General features: G+C 43.3%; 1 protein-coding gene across 1 annotated transcript in view; it reads right to left on the minus strand.

Annotated features, from left to right (window-relative positions):
- Nucleotides 1-20,532, minus strand: part of hydin (HYDIN axonemal central pair apparatus protein) — a 118,109-nt gene that overhangs the window by 36,047 nt on the left and 61,530 nt on the right. The window contains exons 19-36 of the mRNA XM_066713581.1: nt 17,410-17,648; nt 16,712-16,973; nt 15,603-15,746; nt 13,193-13,336; nt 12,583-12,896; nt 8,772-8,888; nt 7,433-7,571; nt 7,075-7,170; nt 6,617-6,826; nt 6,108-6,248; nt 5,531-5,708; nt 4,696-4,826; nt 4,322-4,452; nt 3,801-3,937; nt 3,370-3,497; nt 3,023-3,217; nt 2,629-2,778; nt 1,356-1,595 (exon numbers count right to left, since the gene is read on the minus strand). Of these exons, the coding sequence (XP_066569678.1) occupies nt 1,356-1,595; nt 2,629-2,778; nt 3,023-3,217; nt 3,370-3,497; nt 3,801-3,937; nt 4,322-4,452; nt 4,696-4,826; nt 5,531-5,708; nt 6,108-6,248; nt 6,617-6,826; nt 7,075-7,170; nt 7,433-7,571; nt 8,772-8,888; nt 12,583-12,896; nt 13,193-13,336; nt 15,603-15,746; nt 16,712-16,973; nt 17,410-17,648 (3,096 nt within the window). The remainder of the gene's footprint in view (nt 1-1,355; nt 1,596-2,628; nt 2,779-3,022; nt 3,218-3,369; nt 3,498-3,800; nt 3,938-4,321; nt 4,453-4,695; nt 4,827-5,530; nt 5,709-6,107; nt 6,249-6,616; nt 6,827-7,074; nt 7,171-7,432; nt 7,572-8,771; nt 8,889-12,582; nt 12,897-13,192; nt 13,337-15,602; nt 15,747-16,711; nt 16,974-17,409; nt 17,649-20,532) is intronic.

A 20,532-nucleotide genomic window follows, 5' to 3' on the forward strand; every position in this document is an offset into this window, starting at 1 on the left:
TACCAAAAGACCTCTCAAAAAATTTAAATTTAAATTACAACCCACTGACCTCAAGAATTAAAGAGGGTATTGCAAGGTGGAATTTGCTCCCTATGTCTTTGAATTCTAGAGTGGAGGCTGTTAAGATGAATGTATTGCCAAGACTGCTGTATCTATTTCAAACATTGCCTATAGAGGTCCCATTGGGACAGTTTAACGAGTGGGATAGACTCATCTCAATATTTATTTGGAATGGCAAAAAGCCAAGAATTAGATTTAAAATACTTCAGCTTTCTAAAGAAAGGGGAGGGTTGACCTATTATTGTGCTGCCCAACTGAGGACTCTGGTGTGTTGGTGTGACCAAGGTTATGTTGCAAGATGGAAAGATATAGAGACCACAATTATACACGGAATTCCAATACAAACAGTTTTGGGAGATAAATCACTGATTACAGACCAAAATAAGGCAGAAGTGCCATGGGTCATACAAATTATGGTTTAAATTCTTTAAAACATACCACCTAGAGTCAGATGCAGCATTATTAAAATGGATAGTTTATGATTCAGATTTCCATCCTGCTCAACATGACCATAGATTTAAATCATGGGCTGTAGGGAGAATTACTGCACATTGATACGGCAGGGTCAAATGGAGAGTTTTGAAGAGATAAAATGCAAGTGTAATCTAAAAAGACAGGATTTTTTAGATATCTTCAAGTGCGAGATTACTTAAGTAACCATATAAAAACAAGGAGAACTAGATTATAGAACAATGACATTCTTGATATATTCATTTCTGCCTATAAACAGAATAATCAGAAAAAAAAGTATCAAAATTATATAACGGCATGCAGACCATTAAACAAGAATCAACAACATATATTAAAACCAAATTAGAAATGGAAAACTAAATTATAATATCAGATGAACAATGGGAAGAAATATGTAAATTTCAACAGAGGTCCACTAATTCAAAAATTTGGAAGGAATTTGGCTAGAAGAATATAACACACTTCTTTATTAGTCCTAAACAACAAGCGTGGCAAAAAGACAACTTCAAAATGTTGGAGAATCTGTGGGGAACAGGTGGCGACCCATACACACATTTTTTGGTCTTGCCCGAAGATGCAGCAGTTTTGGCAAAGCCTGAATACAACTTTTAACCGTTTAATACCATATGGTGTACCTTTTGAGTATTTTTTAATGTATTTAACAGTCTTCCCCGGTGAGATAATTGAGAATAATCACGCAGTACGTGGACTCCCTTTAAGAGCAAAACAATTAATACAGACGCTCATTAGCTCAGCACAGGCTCCCTGCTGAATGGGGAACATGATTAGGTAAGGAGGAAAAAGTGAGATGGGAACTGGCTGACCTTCTCCTCTTCCAGGTACTGATGATCAAACTCCAGGGAGTAGAACTCGATGGGGAAGGAGCAGGGGTTCCTGACCACAACCTCGGCCTCATCTCCAGCACTGTGGGGCAGTGCGGGCCCCAGCTCCAGCACCGAGGAGCAGAACTCCAGCTGGGGCTCCTCGCCTTGGCCCTGGGCCAGAAACATCACCCGCTGACTGCTCTGTGCAATGCAAAGGGCCAGGCGCTGGCTGTACGCTTTCTGTGGACAAACAGAACAGAGTGAAGAGGCACATTGAAACAGCTGTGAAACTCCACGCGGTCTGTGTACTGTACTGAATACCTATACCTGTAATTAAGTCTAAGTGTAACCAACCCACAGTCAGGTCCAGTCTATAAAACTAAACTGAAAGCAAATCTACACACAGTGTAATTAACTACAATAGTGGATACAAGTATTTTTGCTGTATGATGTGGACTCTGTCAAATGAAGACTATACAAAGCAGGAGGGGGAAATGGTGTGCCAAGTACAACTATTTTTAAATTTTATTTCCAGGGGGTTATTTTGCTTCAAGAAAAAAACAAATCAATAACATCAGAAATTACAAAATAAGGTTCTGACAGAGAGAACATTTAGATTAATTGATATATAACAGAAATCAGCATGTGAAAGGAGTGACTTCCACTTCCTGTGTGGAGGTTCCATGCCACTGATGTAAACAGGAAGAGACTTAAGTACTGTAGCCAAAGGGTTACTTCTATGCTCAATTTATTACATCTGAAAATCATGGACTGAAATACATTAACATAAAATCAAGCCTTACTCTGACAGAGTATCCTTGACTGGTCACTCATTTAGGAAACAGAAAATCTCCAGCAGTCCATGTGTGTGCGATAAGGCTGGCAGACACATCTCCACTGTGTTTTTACTCTTATCTGCAACTACCAGGCATGCATTGATCTGATTCCTCACGCCAATCCACACTTGTCTTTCCACTGTCCACAGTTGTGTTTCAAAGAGATTGGGGAAACGGAGACTACTACTTCACCGACACCAGGCCACTTGAAAATGTATCACTGTGGGTCCTCTGTCCCAAAGGAGCCTTTTATTTAAGTGATGTACATTCCAAATGATTGGATGTCTGTCTCTTGTTTGGTGCTCTACAATAGTTTCATGCACTAAAAATTTTATGGCCATTAAAATAGGACCTTTAGAGTTGCTTGGTTGAAAAAGCTGGTTTATTGTACCTGGACAAAACTGTTCCTGCACTTCATAAACATTTGAACGACTTACCCCCTCCGTGGGACTGAATTTGACCTGTACGTTGGCCCTCTCCCCAGGCTGCAGCATTCCTGCTGGGGGCAACATCTCGAAGACCTGGGGGGGGCTCTGGGACTCCTGCCTCGTCTTCCGTCTTAAATAGAGTGGGACGTGCTTGTCCATCTGCACAGAGGAAAGACACGCAAAGGGGATCAGCTATGGAAACTAGCAGGACACACCATTAACACTGGGCAGACAAAAGCCTGGGCTCTCTGGGACGACCACTCCATTCATAACTGTATTGCTACTTTGGCCGTGGACTGGCTGGCCAGATTCTTATTTAAAAAATAAAATAAGAAAAAAAATAAGTATTGTTGTAAGCTTAGTATTGTGAGGTTTTAAGGCAGAGCCCAGCGGATCACCTTACCTTCCTCTTCTGTTTCTCTGTCTCGATGATGGACCATTCACAGGGCACCTGCTGATTATTGTGCAGCTGAATGGTCATCACTTGGCACAGCCCACACTGGATGGGGCTGAACTGCAGCGTGTCCGTGGAGAGGGTGAGGGAGGGCATGGTCACCACGGCTCTGAGACGTACTGGCACCGTCGGCCCATACACGACCTGCAGGACAAACACAACCCACAAGGGCCCAGTACTGAACTGTGAGAGACTGGAAACAGCAGAAAACAGAATGCTCTCAGCACGTAGCTGAAGCCCTCCAGACCTCTGTAACGGTCTGCTCTCTAAAGGCTTAGCAACTCCCCCTCTCCCACCTCAATTGGCATTAGGATGTCGATTGGTCCCAGGTCTAGATTAGCGCCTCGAGGGTCGAACTTCACTTCAAATGTCTCGGTCTCGCAGAAGGGCAGGTTTTTCACCCTATCTAGCTCTGTGCTGAACCCTGCCAAGAAATAAGGCCGTCAAAATTGATACTGTTGCTGAAATATTCCTCTATTGTTTATGTATACACAGGACTATTATGCATGAAGGTCTATCTATATGCAAGAGTGATCCACAAAAGTGAATTACATCTACATTAATTATAAGCATTCTTAAATGAAACCGCAATGTTTAAACATATGATTGATAGCATAACAAGACAGTCCCTTATGTTATTTAATCCACATGATCTACCAGCCTTGTGGAATGGCAGAGCCTTTCTGTGTTTGCCCTCCCACAGTGACATCAAGAGTCTATTGCATACCTGTGTTGATGAGAGGGCGCCGGTCAGCGCTGAAGGACACCGGCTGGGGGCCTGTATTTGTCATTTTGACTATGTGAGTGCACACACAGCCGTGGATAACAGACCCGAAGTCCAGAGTGTATTCGGGCAAGAAGAACCTGAACAGACAACGGGAGACAAGACTGAAGCCACTGCACAAGCAGACCATCACAAGCCAGAGTTACCCAGAGTTCAGAAGTGACAGTCAGAGTTTTGGGTTTGCCAGCTCTAGTACTCATGTTCTACATTTGCGACAATATTTTGTAATTAATATATTTTTTTACAATATAATGCAGTATCTAACAATTTGTATAACTCCTTTCAGAGGCTTTTAATCAGTTAATATCCTGATGGCTTTGAGAGCAGATGAAGCCCAGGTGCTGTAATAAACCACACAGGTGATTTATACAGAGAGGTGGGATGTGCAGCAGATTTACACAGGATGTAAGAAAGCATGTAACAAATAAGAACACATATCCAGGATGTCACAAGCTACCCCGTACCTTCCCAGTTTCTTGCGCCTGCTATGGCTGTCGCCGGGGTACTGGCTGTGGGCGGACCGCTGTGCTGCCTGCAACACGGCGTGCTCCTGCACCAGCAATCTCTCCACCTCCATCTGCAGCAGGGCGTCGTACTGCACAGAGCGGGGGAAACAGGAACTGCGCGTCACTGCACAGCCTCTACAGCCTTCATTAACACACTCAAACCTCCAGAACACACCTAGTCCTACACAAGCACGGGTTCAAACCTGCGCTCCAGGTGGAGGCTGTGACAGATTGGGCCATTGTGGAGCCTGGTCACCTTGTTTCTTAAATCTCCGCTCCTCATGTTCACAGTTCAACAGGCCGTGGATTGAGAGTTTGTGCGGGTTACTCACAGTGGGGATGTAATCGTCCACAGACAGGTCAGCACCCACAGTGGCTGGCCGGCTGAGCGCCTCCTCCTTCCGAGTCTCTCTCTCCAGGGCCTCCTGGGCTTGTTTCAGAATAGAGCTGTACCTCGAGTCACCTGCTCAGGGAACAACCAGTCTGATGTGTGATGCACATTACATTGAAAGGCAGTATGTGAATGAGTTTGTACATGCAAACGACAAGAACAACTTAAGCTGGGGTCACACTACATGATTTCTACAATCCGACCCAATGTTGTGAACGGAGAGCAGGCTCAAACTTAACAACTATTTTGCACCGAATGCATGTATTTTGCTTTGTGTAGCATAACCTGCCCTGAAAAAACCATTGGTAGTTGAAGTATTTTAATAAATACATATGAAAATCCTATTCTCCTGTCATGTTAATTCTTCCTGTTTCTTTTTTCTTCTTCAATCAGCTCAGCTCTCATTGCCGATCGAGTCGTAAATATTAAATATGTTTTATAAAATTGTAGGGGCTCCGACTAGTTTACGATCGGATCGGAAGGGAAGTGATTGCATCGTGGCCGTTTCACACTATACGACCATCGGTAGCGGGGACGCGTCCCGACCAGGCTGCTTGTCGTGATGATCAGTGACGATTTGTCGTGTGGGCCAAATTGGGCTCAAATCGGGCTTAACATCGTATAGTGTGACCCCAGCATTAGTCTAATATCTATCATATGGAGATCTATGGTCTTGTGATCGTAAAGAACAACAAAGGCACTGTAATGTCTCATCATATTGGCTTTTTAATCTTGTAATGTGATTGTGACTGTAGGTATCCAGGAGGTGCTTTTACCTGTGAGGTTTCTTGGCAGATCCAGACAGATCCTGGGGAACACACCTTCTCCTTTCAGAGTGATGCTCTCCGGCTCGAAGTAAGACACTTGAATTTCAAAGCTCTTGTGAAAAATCTCCGGGACCCCGGGGAGGTAATACACTGAGAGTTTCTGTTCCGAATTGGCTGCTATATAGCCCTTTACAGATACAGAGGCACAGACAAAGAGAAGAGAGAAACATTGATGGGGGGGGGGAGTTTAAAAATGTAAATCCACTGTCCTACACATGTGATCTCCAGTCCTGGTCCTCCAGTCCTCCAGAGCTTTAGTCCATCATTATAGAACTTGTGTTCAGTGAGGAGCTTAATATCATACAAATAGTCACTAATTACAACAAATACTTAAAGCAACTAACACCTCATATGGAATGAAAACCAGAAGAATTGTAGCTCTCCACGGCCACTGTGTGACCACAGTCAGTACAAAAGTGGTTAATATCAACAGATTCTGCACATTGGGAATTAGTTAAACCTAGACATGCTCAGGATGTGCGAGTGACTGAGGCGTGCCCTGCGGACGCTGTCCTGGGTGACTCACCGAGCTGGGGACGAGGAGGGGGAGGCCGGGATGGGGGTGCTCTGGGGAGGAGGTGTGCTGACTAAGCAGGCTGCTGAACTCAAACCCCACCTTCCCTGTGTTCTTCAGAGTGATCTCCGCCTCGGCCACATGGTCAAACAGCTGCGAAGGGTCACACGTGACAATCTAAGATAGCAAATCTTATTGGGCTGTATTGCATCTGAGTCAGTAATATACTTGATGATATATATATATTTTTTAGCAGGGTGAGGATTTTTCCTAATACACAAAAATACTTTTTTCATATAGATATTTGATAAGGACCTAATCTGCAGTGGAGCCTCTGCCTTAGCCTGGGGATGAGGCAGTGTCAGTAATATTACAATTCAGTCAGATCTCCAATCAGAGGAAGGAAATAATAAACAGAACAGTCTTTTGTTATTTTTCCAACTATTTTCAAGATTCCCCTTGGACGATTATCCAAGTAACGCATGGGTTATTGCCTGTGCTACCAGTTCATCGTTGCATACCTGCATCCCATAGTCTATCTCGTTCTTGTCGAAGGTGTAAGTGATGAGGGAGGCCCCGCCCCTGAGCATGACCTCGTAGGTGGGCCCCTCCTCCACCTGGCACAGAGCCAGCACCTGGCCGCTGATCCCAGCATGGCCGTAGAAGGTGCAGGACACTCGCTGTGTCTCGCCGGGCTGCAGGACTCCATACAACGGCAAGATGTCAAACACCTGCCAGGAAAAGGGAGTACAAGGTTTCCACATGTGGGACCTGGGCTGCACCTTACATAATATACTCTGCTAGAAGACCAACTGTAGCCAGACTGAAAAGCAAAGGCATAATTCTCCACTCAATCTCTACCAGTACTGTGTAAGCCACACTACAAATAGTACATTCTTGAAATGTATGCAAATTACATATGTTCAGTATCACAGAAACGGAACAGCAATTTCAGTATTTTGCTTCGCTGTCACTGTACCTCCTCCACTCCAGGAGAGAGCTGGCCGGGGGGAGGGTGTCTGAACTCTCGGCTCTGCGTTGACTGCAGATCTTCTGCATCGCTGCACACAAATGCCTGTTGCGGGAAAACATAATGTCCTTCAATTACAACGCATCAAATCCACTAATCCATCAATTACACACACACTCCCTAAGGCCCCACGCTGTATACATTGCTATACAGCAATGCATCTGGGAAAACGCCCACTGTTGAGACTGAGTAAGACTTCCTGTCGCTGAAGTGTGCACCCAGATGCTGTGGCAGTTACTAGGCTGTCTGTCAGTGTCTGCTCCCTCTACAGTGGGGAGCCCTGATGTGCTGCTGGTGTTCACCCTACCTCTGTGATGAGGTTATCAGAGCTGAGGGAAGGCAGGGGATTCTTAGGGGACCCAGTTCCTTCCTTTGTCTTGTTCTCTGGGTCAATCTTCTCCTCCTCCTCGTATTTTTCCAAGGTGAGTTTGGGAACCTCCATTTCCCTATAAAAAGGCCCAAAAAACAAACCCAAAGACAAACACGCTGTCAGGTTTGTCAAAGCAGATGCATGGACAGCCATCACACAATAACTGTGGTTGGTCACGGCTAATTTAAATGATTTCTAATTACAGTTGGTCTCCCATTCCCAGCTCCCTTGTGTTTTATCCTGCATCTTAATTAGCAGCCCTTTCCTTGACAACCTGACAGGCAGTGACAGAGTGTGACAGCCCATCTCACAGGGTGCAGGAGCAGCAGGGGGCACTGTTGTGTGAGGAATTCTCAACCAAAACTAATGAAAAAAATATCATGTCTTTAATGACATCCCACATTGCAATTTAATGGGCTAATTACTGCCTAACAGCATCAGGAGCTCAATAGGAAAGCACCTTCCTCACAGGCCAAAAAGGTGAGAGATTTAAATCCCTTCTTCGGGACACCATACGATAACCTAGAAATAGTGTACAATTAAATTCACGTGTGTGTGTGTGTGTGTGTCTGTATTCTCAGACAAGTTTCAGCGAAAAACAAAACAAATGAAATATGCATACATGCCAAACAAACCCCCCAAAAAGGCTGTCCATAAAAACTGTTTTTTCAGCCTTGCTTTTGAAAAAATAGTCTCATCTTCAATGACAGATTGTGTGATGCTTTGCAGGGGTGACTTAATAATCAGGAGCCTGACTGCTATCATTTTCAAAGGTATTTATAACTAAACACCAGAACGCTGACCCCCAGGGGAGATTGTTGCCATGATAACTACAAGAACTAAAGGCAACACAGACACTGCATGCGGGTTAGTAGAGATGAATCATCATCCCCCACAATGATGGACAACAAACATCTTGTGTGTTAAAATACTGCGATGCTGTCTTTTCCACATGGCAGCCTCTCCCATGTTCAGGTGCGATCTTGCTGCTTTAGCTTCTGTAGTACAGATTTTACACACCTGCTATTCCTGCGGTGAACATCAAAGCTCTAAAGCACATAAATGGTACATTAATTGTATCAGTGTAAATATCACAGATATGTGTATAATGTGCATCTCAGTTATGGATAAACTGCAGAGGGAGAACACATTTATTTATGTGAATCAGTCAGCAAGTGTTCTGAGAGATGACAGAGAGGGAGAAGACTGTTGGGTATTGAACAGGTGCTCTTTGGTCACACTTTGGTTGCCTGTAGGCCCCAATGTGGGCACTGACCTGTTGGAGTCCACTCTGCTGTCAGAGTCTCCCTTCACAGGCAGATGGCCCTGCAGGTCACTCCTATCCTCCGGCAGTGAGGTGCTGCTGTGCCCCTGCTCCATCTCCTCAGGAAACCTGGGGAGGAAATGAAATACGAATCCCCACTGAAACCCTGAGACAAGGCAACCACATGCATTTCAACGGGCCTGCTAACAATGTGTGGGTCCCACTGTATCTGTTCGCTGGTGTGTTTGAATGTTCATTCACAAATTCTGTAGACTTCTAAATCAAAGAAGTCCATTCAAACATCTGAACTGAGATCTATGACAGCCATGTATCCCCTTCAAAGATTTGTATTTCTAATAAGTCTGTCCAAAAATATATAATATATATAATTAATCATCAGAATTATAGCATGGGTTTTCAAACTCCAGATTAAAAAACAAACGTGCCACCAATCATCGGCTTCAATTACAAACCAGGATTTAATTAGGAAAAAACACACCAAATGTATTTCAAGACATCCACTGCATTGACTAGGGGAACCCTTTGCTTATCAATTGTTGCAATGGGAAATTAAAAGCCAAGCACAAATAATTAAACTACTTCCTATGCCTCAGCTCCCAATAGAGAGCTACTGATTACAAAAAAAAAAGGAATTAAGAAAAAAAAAAAATTGGTGTGAAAAAGACTAGCAGGAGCTGACAGTTAACTATTACAGCACTCCTTTTTAAGAATCTTTGAATATTGATTTATTGATTTATAATTGCCCGTTAAGGATCTCACTGTTTAGGAAGCACTACAGAACATTTGATCAGCTCTACAGTTAAGTTAGTGCCTAGCAGGTACCTGGGCCCCAGTTAACTTGTAGCACAGCAGCTCTGAATACACAACATCTAGGCCTTTGAAATGTTTACTTAGGGACGCCATCAGTGGCCTGTTGGATTTGTTTTGTGCGGCAGTTCTGACTTCCTTCCCAGGTAGTTCTGTGGTGCAGTGGCTTGCCTTCAATTGCCGACACAGGCAGAACTGTGGGTTGTGTTCAGCACATATCACTGCGCATGTCCCTGCATTCATGCAATGTGCAGCAGTACATATGTTACAGCACTGCAGCCCCCAACGCTCAGTTTCCACTTGACGAAGCATGAGTCAGTCTCCCGTGTGGAGTAATTCAAGCAAAATGTACTTTCTGTATTAGTGCTTACTTACTTAACTGACACACACACACACAAACCTGGATTACCATTCTGTTATTTATACCTCTCTGCATATATACTGTACCATTTTCCCTTTTTTCCTTAGAGCTGGGAATGCAGTACAGTAAGTAAAAGCCAAGTCAGATTTTTCAAACGCCCTTCATTATTTATACATGCACACATAAAGGGAACGCATTGAGAGAGGCTGTTCTGTTTTCTTATATTTCCTTCCCACAGCAGAATCTTTCCAACTGACTGGAAACAATGAGTGCTGAATGTGCAGCATTACACACATGGAAAAACATTGACAGAATTAGACCCTTCCTGGACTGGGCTCATTTCAGGTCTCTGTTTCCCCCCATCTGTCTACCCTCTGGAATTAAATGAGCACAAATTCCTCACATGCAGTTACTAGTCTGCCCCTTTTAGAGGCATGAGACTGAAAACACCGATGTAGGGTAAAAATGTCTGACTTACAGTGAGGGAAAAAAGTATTTGATCCCCTGCTGATTTTGTACGTTTGCCCACTGACAAAGAAATGATCAGTCTATAATATTAATGGTAGGTGTATTTTAACAGTGAGGGACAGAATAACAGCAAAAAAATCCAGAAAAACGCATTTCAAAAAAGTTATACATTGATTTGCATGTTAATGAGGGAAGATTTCTGGCTCCCAGGTGTCTTTTATACAGGTAACGAGCTGAGATTAGGAGCACTCTCTTAAAGGGAGTGCTCCTAATCTCAGCTCGTTACCTGTATAAAAGACACCTGTCCACAGAAGCAATCAATCAATCACATTCCAAACTCTCCACCATGGCCAAGACCAAAGAGCTGTCCAAGGATGTCAGGGACAAGATTGTAGACCTACACAAGGCTGGAATGGGCTACAAGACCATCGCCAAGCAGCTTGGTGAGAAGGTGACAACAGTTGGTGCGATTATTTGCAAATGGAAGAAACAGAAAATAACTGTCAGTCTCCCTCGGTCTGGGGCTCCATGCAAGATCTCACCTCGTGGAGTTTAATGATCATGAGAACGGTGAGGAATCAGCCCAGAACTACACGGGAGGATCTTGTTAATGATCTCAAGGCAGCTGGGACCATAGTCACCAACAAAATAATTGGTAACACACTACGCCGTGAAGGACTGAAATCCTGCAGCGCCCACAAGGTCCCCCTGCTCAAGAAAGCACATGTACAGGCCCGTCTGAAGTTTGCCAATGAACATCTGAATGATTCAGAGGAGAACTGGGTGAAAGTGTTGTGGTCAGATGAGACCAAAATCGAGCTCTTTGCCATCAACTCAACTCGCTGTGTTTGGAGGAGGAGGAATGACCCCAACAACACCATCCCCACCGTCAAACATGGAGGTGGAAACATTATGCTTTGGGGGTGTTTTTCTGCTAAGGGGACAGGACAACTGCACCGCATCAAAGGGACGATTGACGGGGCCATGTACCGTCAAATCTTGTGTGAGAACCTCCTTCCCTCAGCCAGGGCATTGAAAATGGGTCGTGGATGGGTATTCCAGCATGACAATGACCCAAAACACACAGCCAAGGCAACAAAGGAGTGGCTCAAGAAGAAGCACATTAAGGTCCTGGAGTGGCCTAGCCAGTCTCCAGACCTTAATCCCATAGAAAATCTGTGGAGGGAGCTGAAGGTTCGAGTTGCCAAACGTCAGCCTCGAAACATTAATGACTTGGAGAGGATCTGCAAAGAGGAGTGGGACAAAATCCCTACTGAGATGTGTGCAAACCTGGTGGCCAACTACAAGAAACGTCTGACCTCTGTGATTGCCAACAAGGGTTTTGCCACCAAGTACTAATTCGAAGGGGTCAAATACTTATTTCCCTCATTAACATGCAAATCAATTGATAACTTTTTTGAAATGCGTTTTTCTGGATTTTTTTGTTGTTAGTCTGTCTCTCACTGTTAAAATACACCTACCATTAAAATTATAGACTGATCATTTCTTTGTCAGTGAGCAAACGTACAAAATCAGCAGGGGATCAAATACTTTTTTCCCTCACTGTAGATGCAGAGCAAGTATGACTTTTCTGTTTCTGTACAAAAACTAAAGTAAAAGGAAACAAAAACAATGTCCCCCTGAGGACTGTTAAAATGAACAGGATGCTGAATTTACAGACCAAAAAAAAAAATTGATCCTACAAGATGGATTTTTTTGCTTTTTAATGATCCAACAGTCCTGCTGACACTGGGCTACTCAGGTGTAACACTTCGATTGCTCAAGGTCACTGCAGACCATTAATTATAAAACAGCACTGTTATTTCAGGTACAACTTGTTGTCTCATATCAGTTGTAAGGGCCTGCAAGAGCTTGGCCTTTCTATTGGCCGAGAAGTGTAAAAATAAACACCATTAAAAACAGAGTAGTGGCATCTAGTCTTCAATCTGGCTGTGGCAGATGCTCTTATTAAAACTGGCTGCAAGGAACAGTGCTGGTTCGCAATGGAGGTTCTTTTTACAGCAGGTCTCCAGGTGAACAGGTACATGTCTTTGCTGTGGGGTGGGAAAACCCCATTTGTTAAAGCATCTGCCATATGTGCTGACCGTCTGAAAGGAATATCGAGACAAATCGCTGTTGCACCCAATGTTACTGAGGCTGCCCTACCTCATCTGATGCTCCCCTTCATCCACCAGGAAGGACCAGCGGTAGGAGACGGGCAGGGGGCTGCAATTGGTCATGGTGAGGTGGCGCAGGGCCTCGGTGTGGTTGAGGATGCAGCCGAAGTCCAGCAGGGAGCTGGAGAAGTGCAGGTTGGGGAAGTGCACTTCCCCGCGCAGGGCCACGCTGTCTATCTGTGGGTGTTCCAGGTAGCCCACCTCCAGGGCCTGCTCCACCACCCGCGTCACACTGTCTCGCCTGTAGGATGGCTCAAAGCGCACCCACACCTCTGCATGCCCACCCACGCCCATCACCACGGCCTGGGGAGAGCAGAGGAAGTTCACTGCTAATGCTGTAAAGTCAAAACTGAAACTTTGATAATAGAGAAAATAAGACTGGAGGGGATGCATGTCTCACTGTGTTTAGTTGTTTTAACATTTCAGTATAGAGAATATAAAAAAATAAATAAACATTAACTAAACAAGGTTTATTTAACAGAAAATAAAAATAAAGAATGCATTTTAAGAAATCCTCCAGTGCCAGCTCAGTTTTCAAACAGTTGACTAGACAGTTCAACTCATGCAATCCCTTCAGGGGCCTCACCACCTTGGAGTACCTTTGATGTCGAAAGCACAGGGTCTCCCAGGCTGTTGCACAGGGAGAAGGGCTCCCGGAGGGTCAGCTCCACACTGAGTGGCAGGGACGAGATGTTCCTCAGAACCAGGGGCTTGTGCTGAGGGCTCAGGGCTACCCCGGGCTTCTGAAAGGTGATGGAGCATTGACAACAGGTCAAGTCCTCAGCACCACGCTCTTCTCTCACTCACACTATTCTCTTTCTCCATCTGTCATCACAACATCCACAACCCCTTACTCACTATATAGCCTTGTCAGCCACCCACTGCAGCCTCTGCCTCAAGAAATGACACCCCACAATCCACCAGTCTGCTTCACACTCATCGGCATATACAACATTACAACTCGGGCCATGCCGTAACTGAGACACCATTACAGAACCATGCAAAAACATAATCCTGTCCCAAAGACATCTATCTTTCCAAATGTGGAAGTGGGGTGTGATTTTTAAAAGGAAGGCAATCAGAAGCTGAGAGTGAAGAAGCTACACCAGTGTTTGAAATTATCATCAAGTACATGTAAATATAGTAAAAATATATACTTCCGACAACCTAAAGAACAGATATTGTATAACTTAAATTATTTAGACTACCATTAGTATTAATTTCATGCTGCATGTTTGATTACTTTCTCACAAACTCCCAACAAATGCAAGAAAGGAAAAGTACAGTCCATAACTTCTAATTTACAGAAGAACCAGAGACAGGAATCTCTGCCAGTTTGAGAAGAAAATCTGCATCCAATTGGGAATCTCAAGTCCCAGATCCTAATGATATATTTAAATTTAAAGAGCTTCTGGAAATGGATTAATGTGTGTCAGTGTAGTTCTGCCACAATTAAAAACTGGAATGAAACTGTATACCAGATGCCGGCTGTTTCTGCGAAGCTAAAGGACGATGTTTTTTTTTCTTAGTTTTTTTTAAAGAGCTAAAGAAAACGACCTTAACAAGTCTAATTATTTATCCGAGATAGCTCCACTTCACGCGCCTCCCGTAAATCAAAAAGCAGGCTGTCAATGCCGAGATGAATGGGACAGGCTCAGATAAAAGAATGCCATATAAATAAATTAGCATTTTTTGTTTTGAAAAGCTGATTGGCAAGAGGCCTGAGAGCGGCTGTGTGAGATATACAGCTTCAGCGATATTGGGAAAATGCAAGTGTGCTCACACCATAAAAATGAAATAGGGGAGACAGAAAATCAGTGGGCACCATTTCATTAAAATTACCAGGTGCCTCCACTATTTATTCTTTCTTCAATAATATTGTAATTAGGGAAAGAGGGGCCTGGCTTGGAATTCCAGCAGGGACACAGAAACAATGATTTCCTGTGAGATCAAGGGGATAAAACAATGCTGACAGAAGCTCTGGAGCAGACAGTGCTACGTCCACATTGCTTTCAGTGCTAGATAAAGCTTGGATGTCGCCGTTGACCGCTGCAGAGGTCTCCAACATCCTGCTTCCACTTCCCATTACAGCGCAAATAGCGAAAGCGTGATATTTATCCGAGCAAGTGTGGGTGACTGGCCACAGTGGCACTCTGAGGAAATCTATTGCTGGGATTGAACTGGGTCAATTAAGAAGCAATAGCTCTCCCAGGAGGTGGCTGACTGATCTGACCTGAGAGTTAGGAGGATACAAAATGCATTACAGAAGGTGAAGGAACAATCTGGAATATATAGGCTTATTGGGCACAGACAATGAAAGAACAACTATTGCATACCCCTTTATCTGATTAAAAAGTATGTAATGTGAAACTCTGGTATCAAACAGGCTACTGCAAGTCAATCATCTTAGCTCAATAAAGGATCCTTACAAAGGTGCTTATAAGAAACAGGTTCATATTCCCTTTTGTATGAGGCAGCTGTAGAGAATTACTGAGCTCTCTGTGTCAAGGCTGATTACACCAACTAAAACAGAGAGACATATGTGTGAAATCCTGAATACTCAACTCTGGACCAGTGCTTTATTGCTATGTCACTGCTATGTGGGGAAAAAAAAAATCAAGCAAAGAAAAAACCTAAACTATTTGCTTATGGGGGAATAAATACATTATTCATATAGCACTGACTAGCACATGACTGAATAAACAACACTTTGCACATGGCTAAATTGGAATATATTGTCCTGAACATAGATTGCAAAATATTTGCAATTCAGTGGCTGGTTACATATTAGCTCAATGCAAAGAGGATTTTGAATGCATTTGTAAGTATTATACTTTCATAGTATTCACAGTAATGTGTAGATTTCCTTTATGGCGATGTATACAGTGATGCTTTACCTCTGGTATGTTAGGCCACCGCTGGTTCATATTACTAGTAATAAAATGTTAAGAAAATATTTTTGTGCTTGTTTGGTTGGTTGGTTGGTTGAATGTCCCTGTGCAATCATACCTTTTCCACATAGAAGCACAGCTGTTTGGCTGACATATCCAGCATGGGTGCGATGAACTGACACGTGATATCCACTGTCATGATGCGCTCCTTGCCACTCTGTTTGCCAATAATGGCCTGGCAAATCAGCCTCTCCCTCACCACCTGGGGGCACAAGGAATAGGTCCAAGATCACAAAAAAGACTTTGCTGTCTGAACATTGTTTTTGTGCAGGGGGATTCCACACTAACTATACTGGAAACTAATGTCCTTAGATTCAGATTTTCTGAATGGCAGTCAGTCAGGTGCTTGCAAGCGTACATTTTCCTGCAGAAACAAATGATCCTCACACCCCTATTAGGTGTAGCGGGTTCAGCTGCTCTGTGCCGGGACCATTTCTCATACGGTTGCCAGAGACAGTTAGTGGACAGGCAGATCCCGCAGAGTTGTCTCTTTTATCTCTTGTTCTCACCTGGATCAGTCCACACTGAGTCCTGGGGTTTAATCGATACTGACAGGGTGAATTATTTGGTTTTTTAACATCTCAGTAAAACACCTTAAGCTGCAGTCAATAATGCTCTCTATAACTCGCTTTAATTAGTTTTGGAGCCATTTCTCTTTACATAAAGTTCCTTTATCACTGTTTCTTTTAACTTTCTGTTGACAGCTCTCCTCTCCTGTTAATCTACAGGCTGGAGATTTGTCCAGGTTCTCGCCTTTTCTTCTAGACTGCAAACCCTTTCTCTGACACCTTACACAACAAGAGCAGGTCATTTTGCTGTTATTATTTTTCTCCGAGGAACAGGAAACATAAGTCACAAGTGGGCAGCTTTCTACTTTCGGCCTGGACAAGGGTGTCTGCTAATAAATAAATAATAATAATAATAATAATAATAATAATAATAATAATAATAATACTGTAGCCTTCCAATTTAAAGTGCAAGTTAAACAAACAAATACACTTTTAAAACAACAAACTAAACAAAAACTGAAAGAACTACAAAAAATTTACCCTGTGTTTTATCCTTCATTTAGGATTTTTTTTATAAAGCTTTTTTAATTAATCTATTTCAGTTCCCAGGTATTAAATTGGAATGAACAGGACTGTAACTTTGGCCATGGAGTAATACCTTGGGTGTGTCTGAGGAGCCTTCCAGGAGCATGTCTGCGGTCTGCCCGGGGTGCAGCTCCGTCCTGAGGGGGTGCAGGGTGAAGACAGGCACGCTCTGCTCCTGGACGGACACGGGGCCCTGGCGCCTGCTGTCCTTTGGGCTGGTATGAGAGGGCAGAGGTTGCCGGCGGAACTGGGGGAACCCTTCTGTCATCCAGTACAGCTGGTGGGAGCGCCGCCCTCGGTTTGTGATGCTGAAATGGTATCGGCAGGGCCCTGAACTGGAGAAGGGGGAACACAAGGACAGATGTCACTGCACACATCACACACATCAGGGGCCCCCAAGACTGCACAGCTTTAACTGACAATTTAAATATTTTTAAGTGTATTTAAGAACCGCAGCCCGTTGTGCAGCATTTTATCTGATAATTAATTTGGTGTTTTCTTTTAAAGAAAGTGTTGAAACCCCCTTCCCCCTCTATGCCCACATTGTCTCTTGATACACTTGCACCTTTAAATTACTTATAATTAGTTTCAGAAAATGTGGAGCAAACACTTCTCCAGAGCAAGATGGCTGTGGACAAATGTATTATTGTGCATTAATACATTACCATAATACACACAGAGAGATTGGAAAGGCTACTTTCATGTGCTGGGCTTCTATATGAGCTTGTTATTGAGAGGACGCAGTAAAGGCGTGATGTACTCAATACACACCTGAAATGGGTTCCCAGATCAAGAGCAGGAGCGAAGGGCCTGTCCGTCACAATGGTGGTGCCCGTGCCAGCAGCGGCCACTGCGATGGTGTGGGTCTGGCTGTTCTCAATGGCCAGGTGAACCTTATCCTGGAAGCGCATTGTGTCATCCAGGTGAGCAACCAGCCTGACCTCCACATCCCCCTTGGCCGGGACAACTCCCTCACTGGGCTGCAGACGCCACAGGGACCTGCTGCGAACCTGCAACACATTTGGCACAGCAGAGCTTATGGCCCTGTCCACACATGAGTAGGACAGTGCAGGAGAGCTCACTCTACTCTACGCCCTCTTTTTTTCTGTTGAGTTTTGTTGCCTTGTGCTTCAAACATGACGGGAAACTGATCCTCCAGATCCAGTCGTGTCAGCAGTTACCAGGATCTTGACTTGGCATAATCTGAAACTTAAGTATTCAGTAACTGCACTATATGAGCCAAGTGCCAGAAAGACACCATTATCTTTACTAAGTTCAGTTTTTACTAGTTTTTATTATTATTATTATTATTTTTTTAACCATTTACTGAGTATCGATATCTCAATAGGTTGTACATTAAAAAATATTTCACACAGAAAATCTCTTCTACCTTAGCAGGGGTGGATAAATCACTACTATATGTGATAGTCCAATGGGCTACAAAAAGGTAAACTATGGTAGCACACAACAGATTTTGACACCTTTAATTATAATTAAACTGAAAGTAAAATGTTATGCATAGATAGAAAGGCCTGTGTATTGCTTGGTCTGTCCTACATTTTTTTTTTTAACCTAAATATACATTGTTGTTGTTTTTAAAAAAGTATTATATTGTTTTGTAAGTTTAACTGTATAATAATATAATAAACAAAGTGCTTTAAAGCTTTTTGATTTCAATTAGGCAAAGTTTTATCATTTACAATTTTAGACATAGGTCCATTCAGGGTTTCCCCCAGACAATTTGCATGCGGGTCGGTTTGTTGACGGGGGGTGTAGCCGTTGCGAACAAGTCAAGTGGGGGGGCAATAAGGGCCCTTACGTAAAATTCTTTAATTACTTTTTTCTGACGTTGACGCATTTGTTTGTCTGACTATGGAAACCTATGGGCTCAAATAAGCGCCATAAGTAACGAATTTAAAACCAAAAATATTGTAAACAAAAAAAAGAAGTTCTGAAAAAAATTATGTTGCTCTCAATTTAACATTATTTGCTTTCAAGTTGTTTTTTTTTGCTTTTGATATATTTTTTTTGTTTACAATTCTATAAATGTTGCTTTCGATTGTTTTATTTTTGATCACAGCATCAATTTTTCTCGACTTTTTTTTGTTTACAATATTTTTTACTTCATTTTACTTCATAATTCATTACTTATGGCGCTAATTTGAGTCCATAGAAACCCTGGGTCCGATGTTTATTCAAACAGTAGCCTAATTCATTTCAGCAATTATGAGCCTGTCACCAAACCTCTGTGAATGTTAGAACAGTACACTGCAGGCCTAGTAGGAGATCATAAAATAATTAAATTCAGCATTGTTTTATTCTGATGTATTGAACTCACTTCCATGTTTGTAGCCTGTTTTAAGAAAATAATCCACCCTCATAATACAAAAACAGTGAGCGATCTTCAAAAAGCAGATACAATGGCATATTTCATTGAACTTACCATTTCTAAAATGTTGCGTGTATATATATATATATATATATATATATATATATATACAGTATATGTATATATATATATACAGTGAGAGAAAAAAGTATTTGATCCCCTGCTGATTTTGTACGTTTGCCCACTGACAAAGAAATGATCAGTCTATAATTTTAATGGTAGGTGTATTTTAACAGTGAGAGACAGAATAACAACAAAAAAATCCAGAAAAACGCATTTCAAAAAAGTTATCAATTGATTTGCATGTTAATGAGGGAAATAAGTATTTGACCCCTTCGACTTAGTACTTGGTGGCAAAACCCTTGTTGGCAATCACAGAGGTCAGATGTATCTTGTAGTTGGCCACCAGGTTTGCACACATCTCAGGAGGGATATTGTCCCACTCCTCTTTGCAGATCCTCTCCAAGTCATTAAGGTTTCGAGGCTGACGTTTGGCAACTCGAACCTTCAGCTCCCTCCACAGATTTTCTATGGGATTAAGGTCTGGAGACTGGCTAGGCCACTCCAGGACCTTAATGTGCTTCTTCTTGAGCCACTCCTTTGTTGCCTTGGCTGTGTGTTTTGGGTCATTGTCATGCTGGAATACCCATCCACGACCCATTTTCAATGCCCTGGCTGAGGGAAGGAGGTTCTCACACAAGATTTGGCCCCGTCAATCGTCCCTTTGATGCGGTGCAGTTGTCCTGTCCCCTTAGCAGAAAAACACCCCCAAAGCATAATGTTTCCACCTCCATGTTTGACGGTGGGGATGGTGTTGTTGGGGTCATTCCTCCTCCTCCAAACACAGCGAGTTGAGTTGATGGCAAAGAGCTCGATTTTGGTCTCATCTGACCACAACACTTTCACCCAGTTCTCCTCTGAATCATTCAGATGTTGGCAAACTTCAGACGGGCCTGTACATGTGCTTTCTTGAGCAGGGGGACCTTGCGGGCGATGCAGGATTTCAGTCCTTCACGGCGTAGTGTGTTACCAATTGTTTTCTTGGTGACAATGGTCCCAGCTGCCTTGAGATCATTAACAAGATCCTCCCGTGTAGTTCTGGGCTGATTCCTCACCGTTCTCATGGTCATTGAAACTCCACGGGTTGAGATCTTGCATGGAGCCCCAGACCGAGGGAGACTGACAGTTATTTTCTGTTTCTTCCATTTGCGAATAATCGCACCAACTGTCGTCACCTTCTCACCAAGCTGCTTGGCGATGGTCTTGTAGCCCATTCCAGCCTTGTGTAGGTCTACAATCTTGTCCCTGACATCCTTGGACAGCTCTTTGGTCTTGGCCATGGTGGAGAGTTTGGAATCTGATTGATTGATTGTTCTGTGGACAGGTGTCAGCATGGGCACCCTGACTGATCTGCGGCTACGCAGCCCCATATGCAACAAACTGCGATGCACTGTGTGTTCTGAGACCTTTCTATCAGAACCAGCATTAACGTTTTCAGCAATTTG

This window comes from Amia ocellicauda, chromosome 9 (genome assembly GCF_036373705.1).
Source record: "Amia ocellicauda isolate fAmiCal2 chromosome 9, fAmiCal2.hap1, whole genome shotgun sequence".
Taxonomy (NCBI): domain Eukaryota; kingdom Metazoa; phylum Chordata; class Actinopteri; order Amiiformes; family Amiidae; genus Amia; species Amia ocellicauda.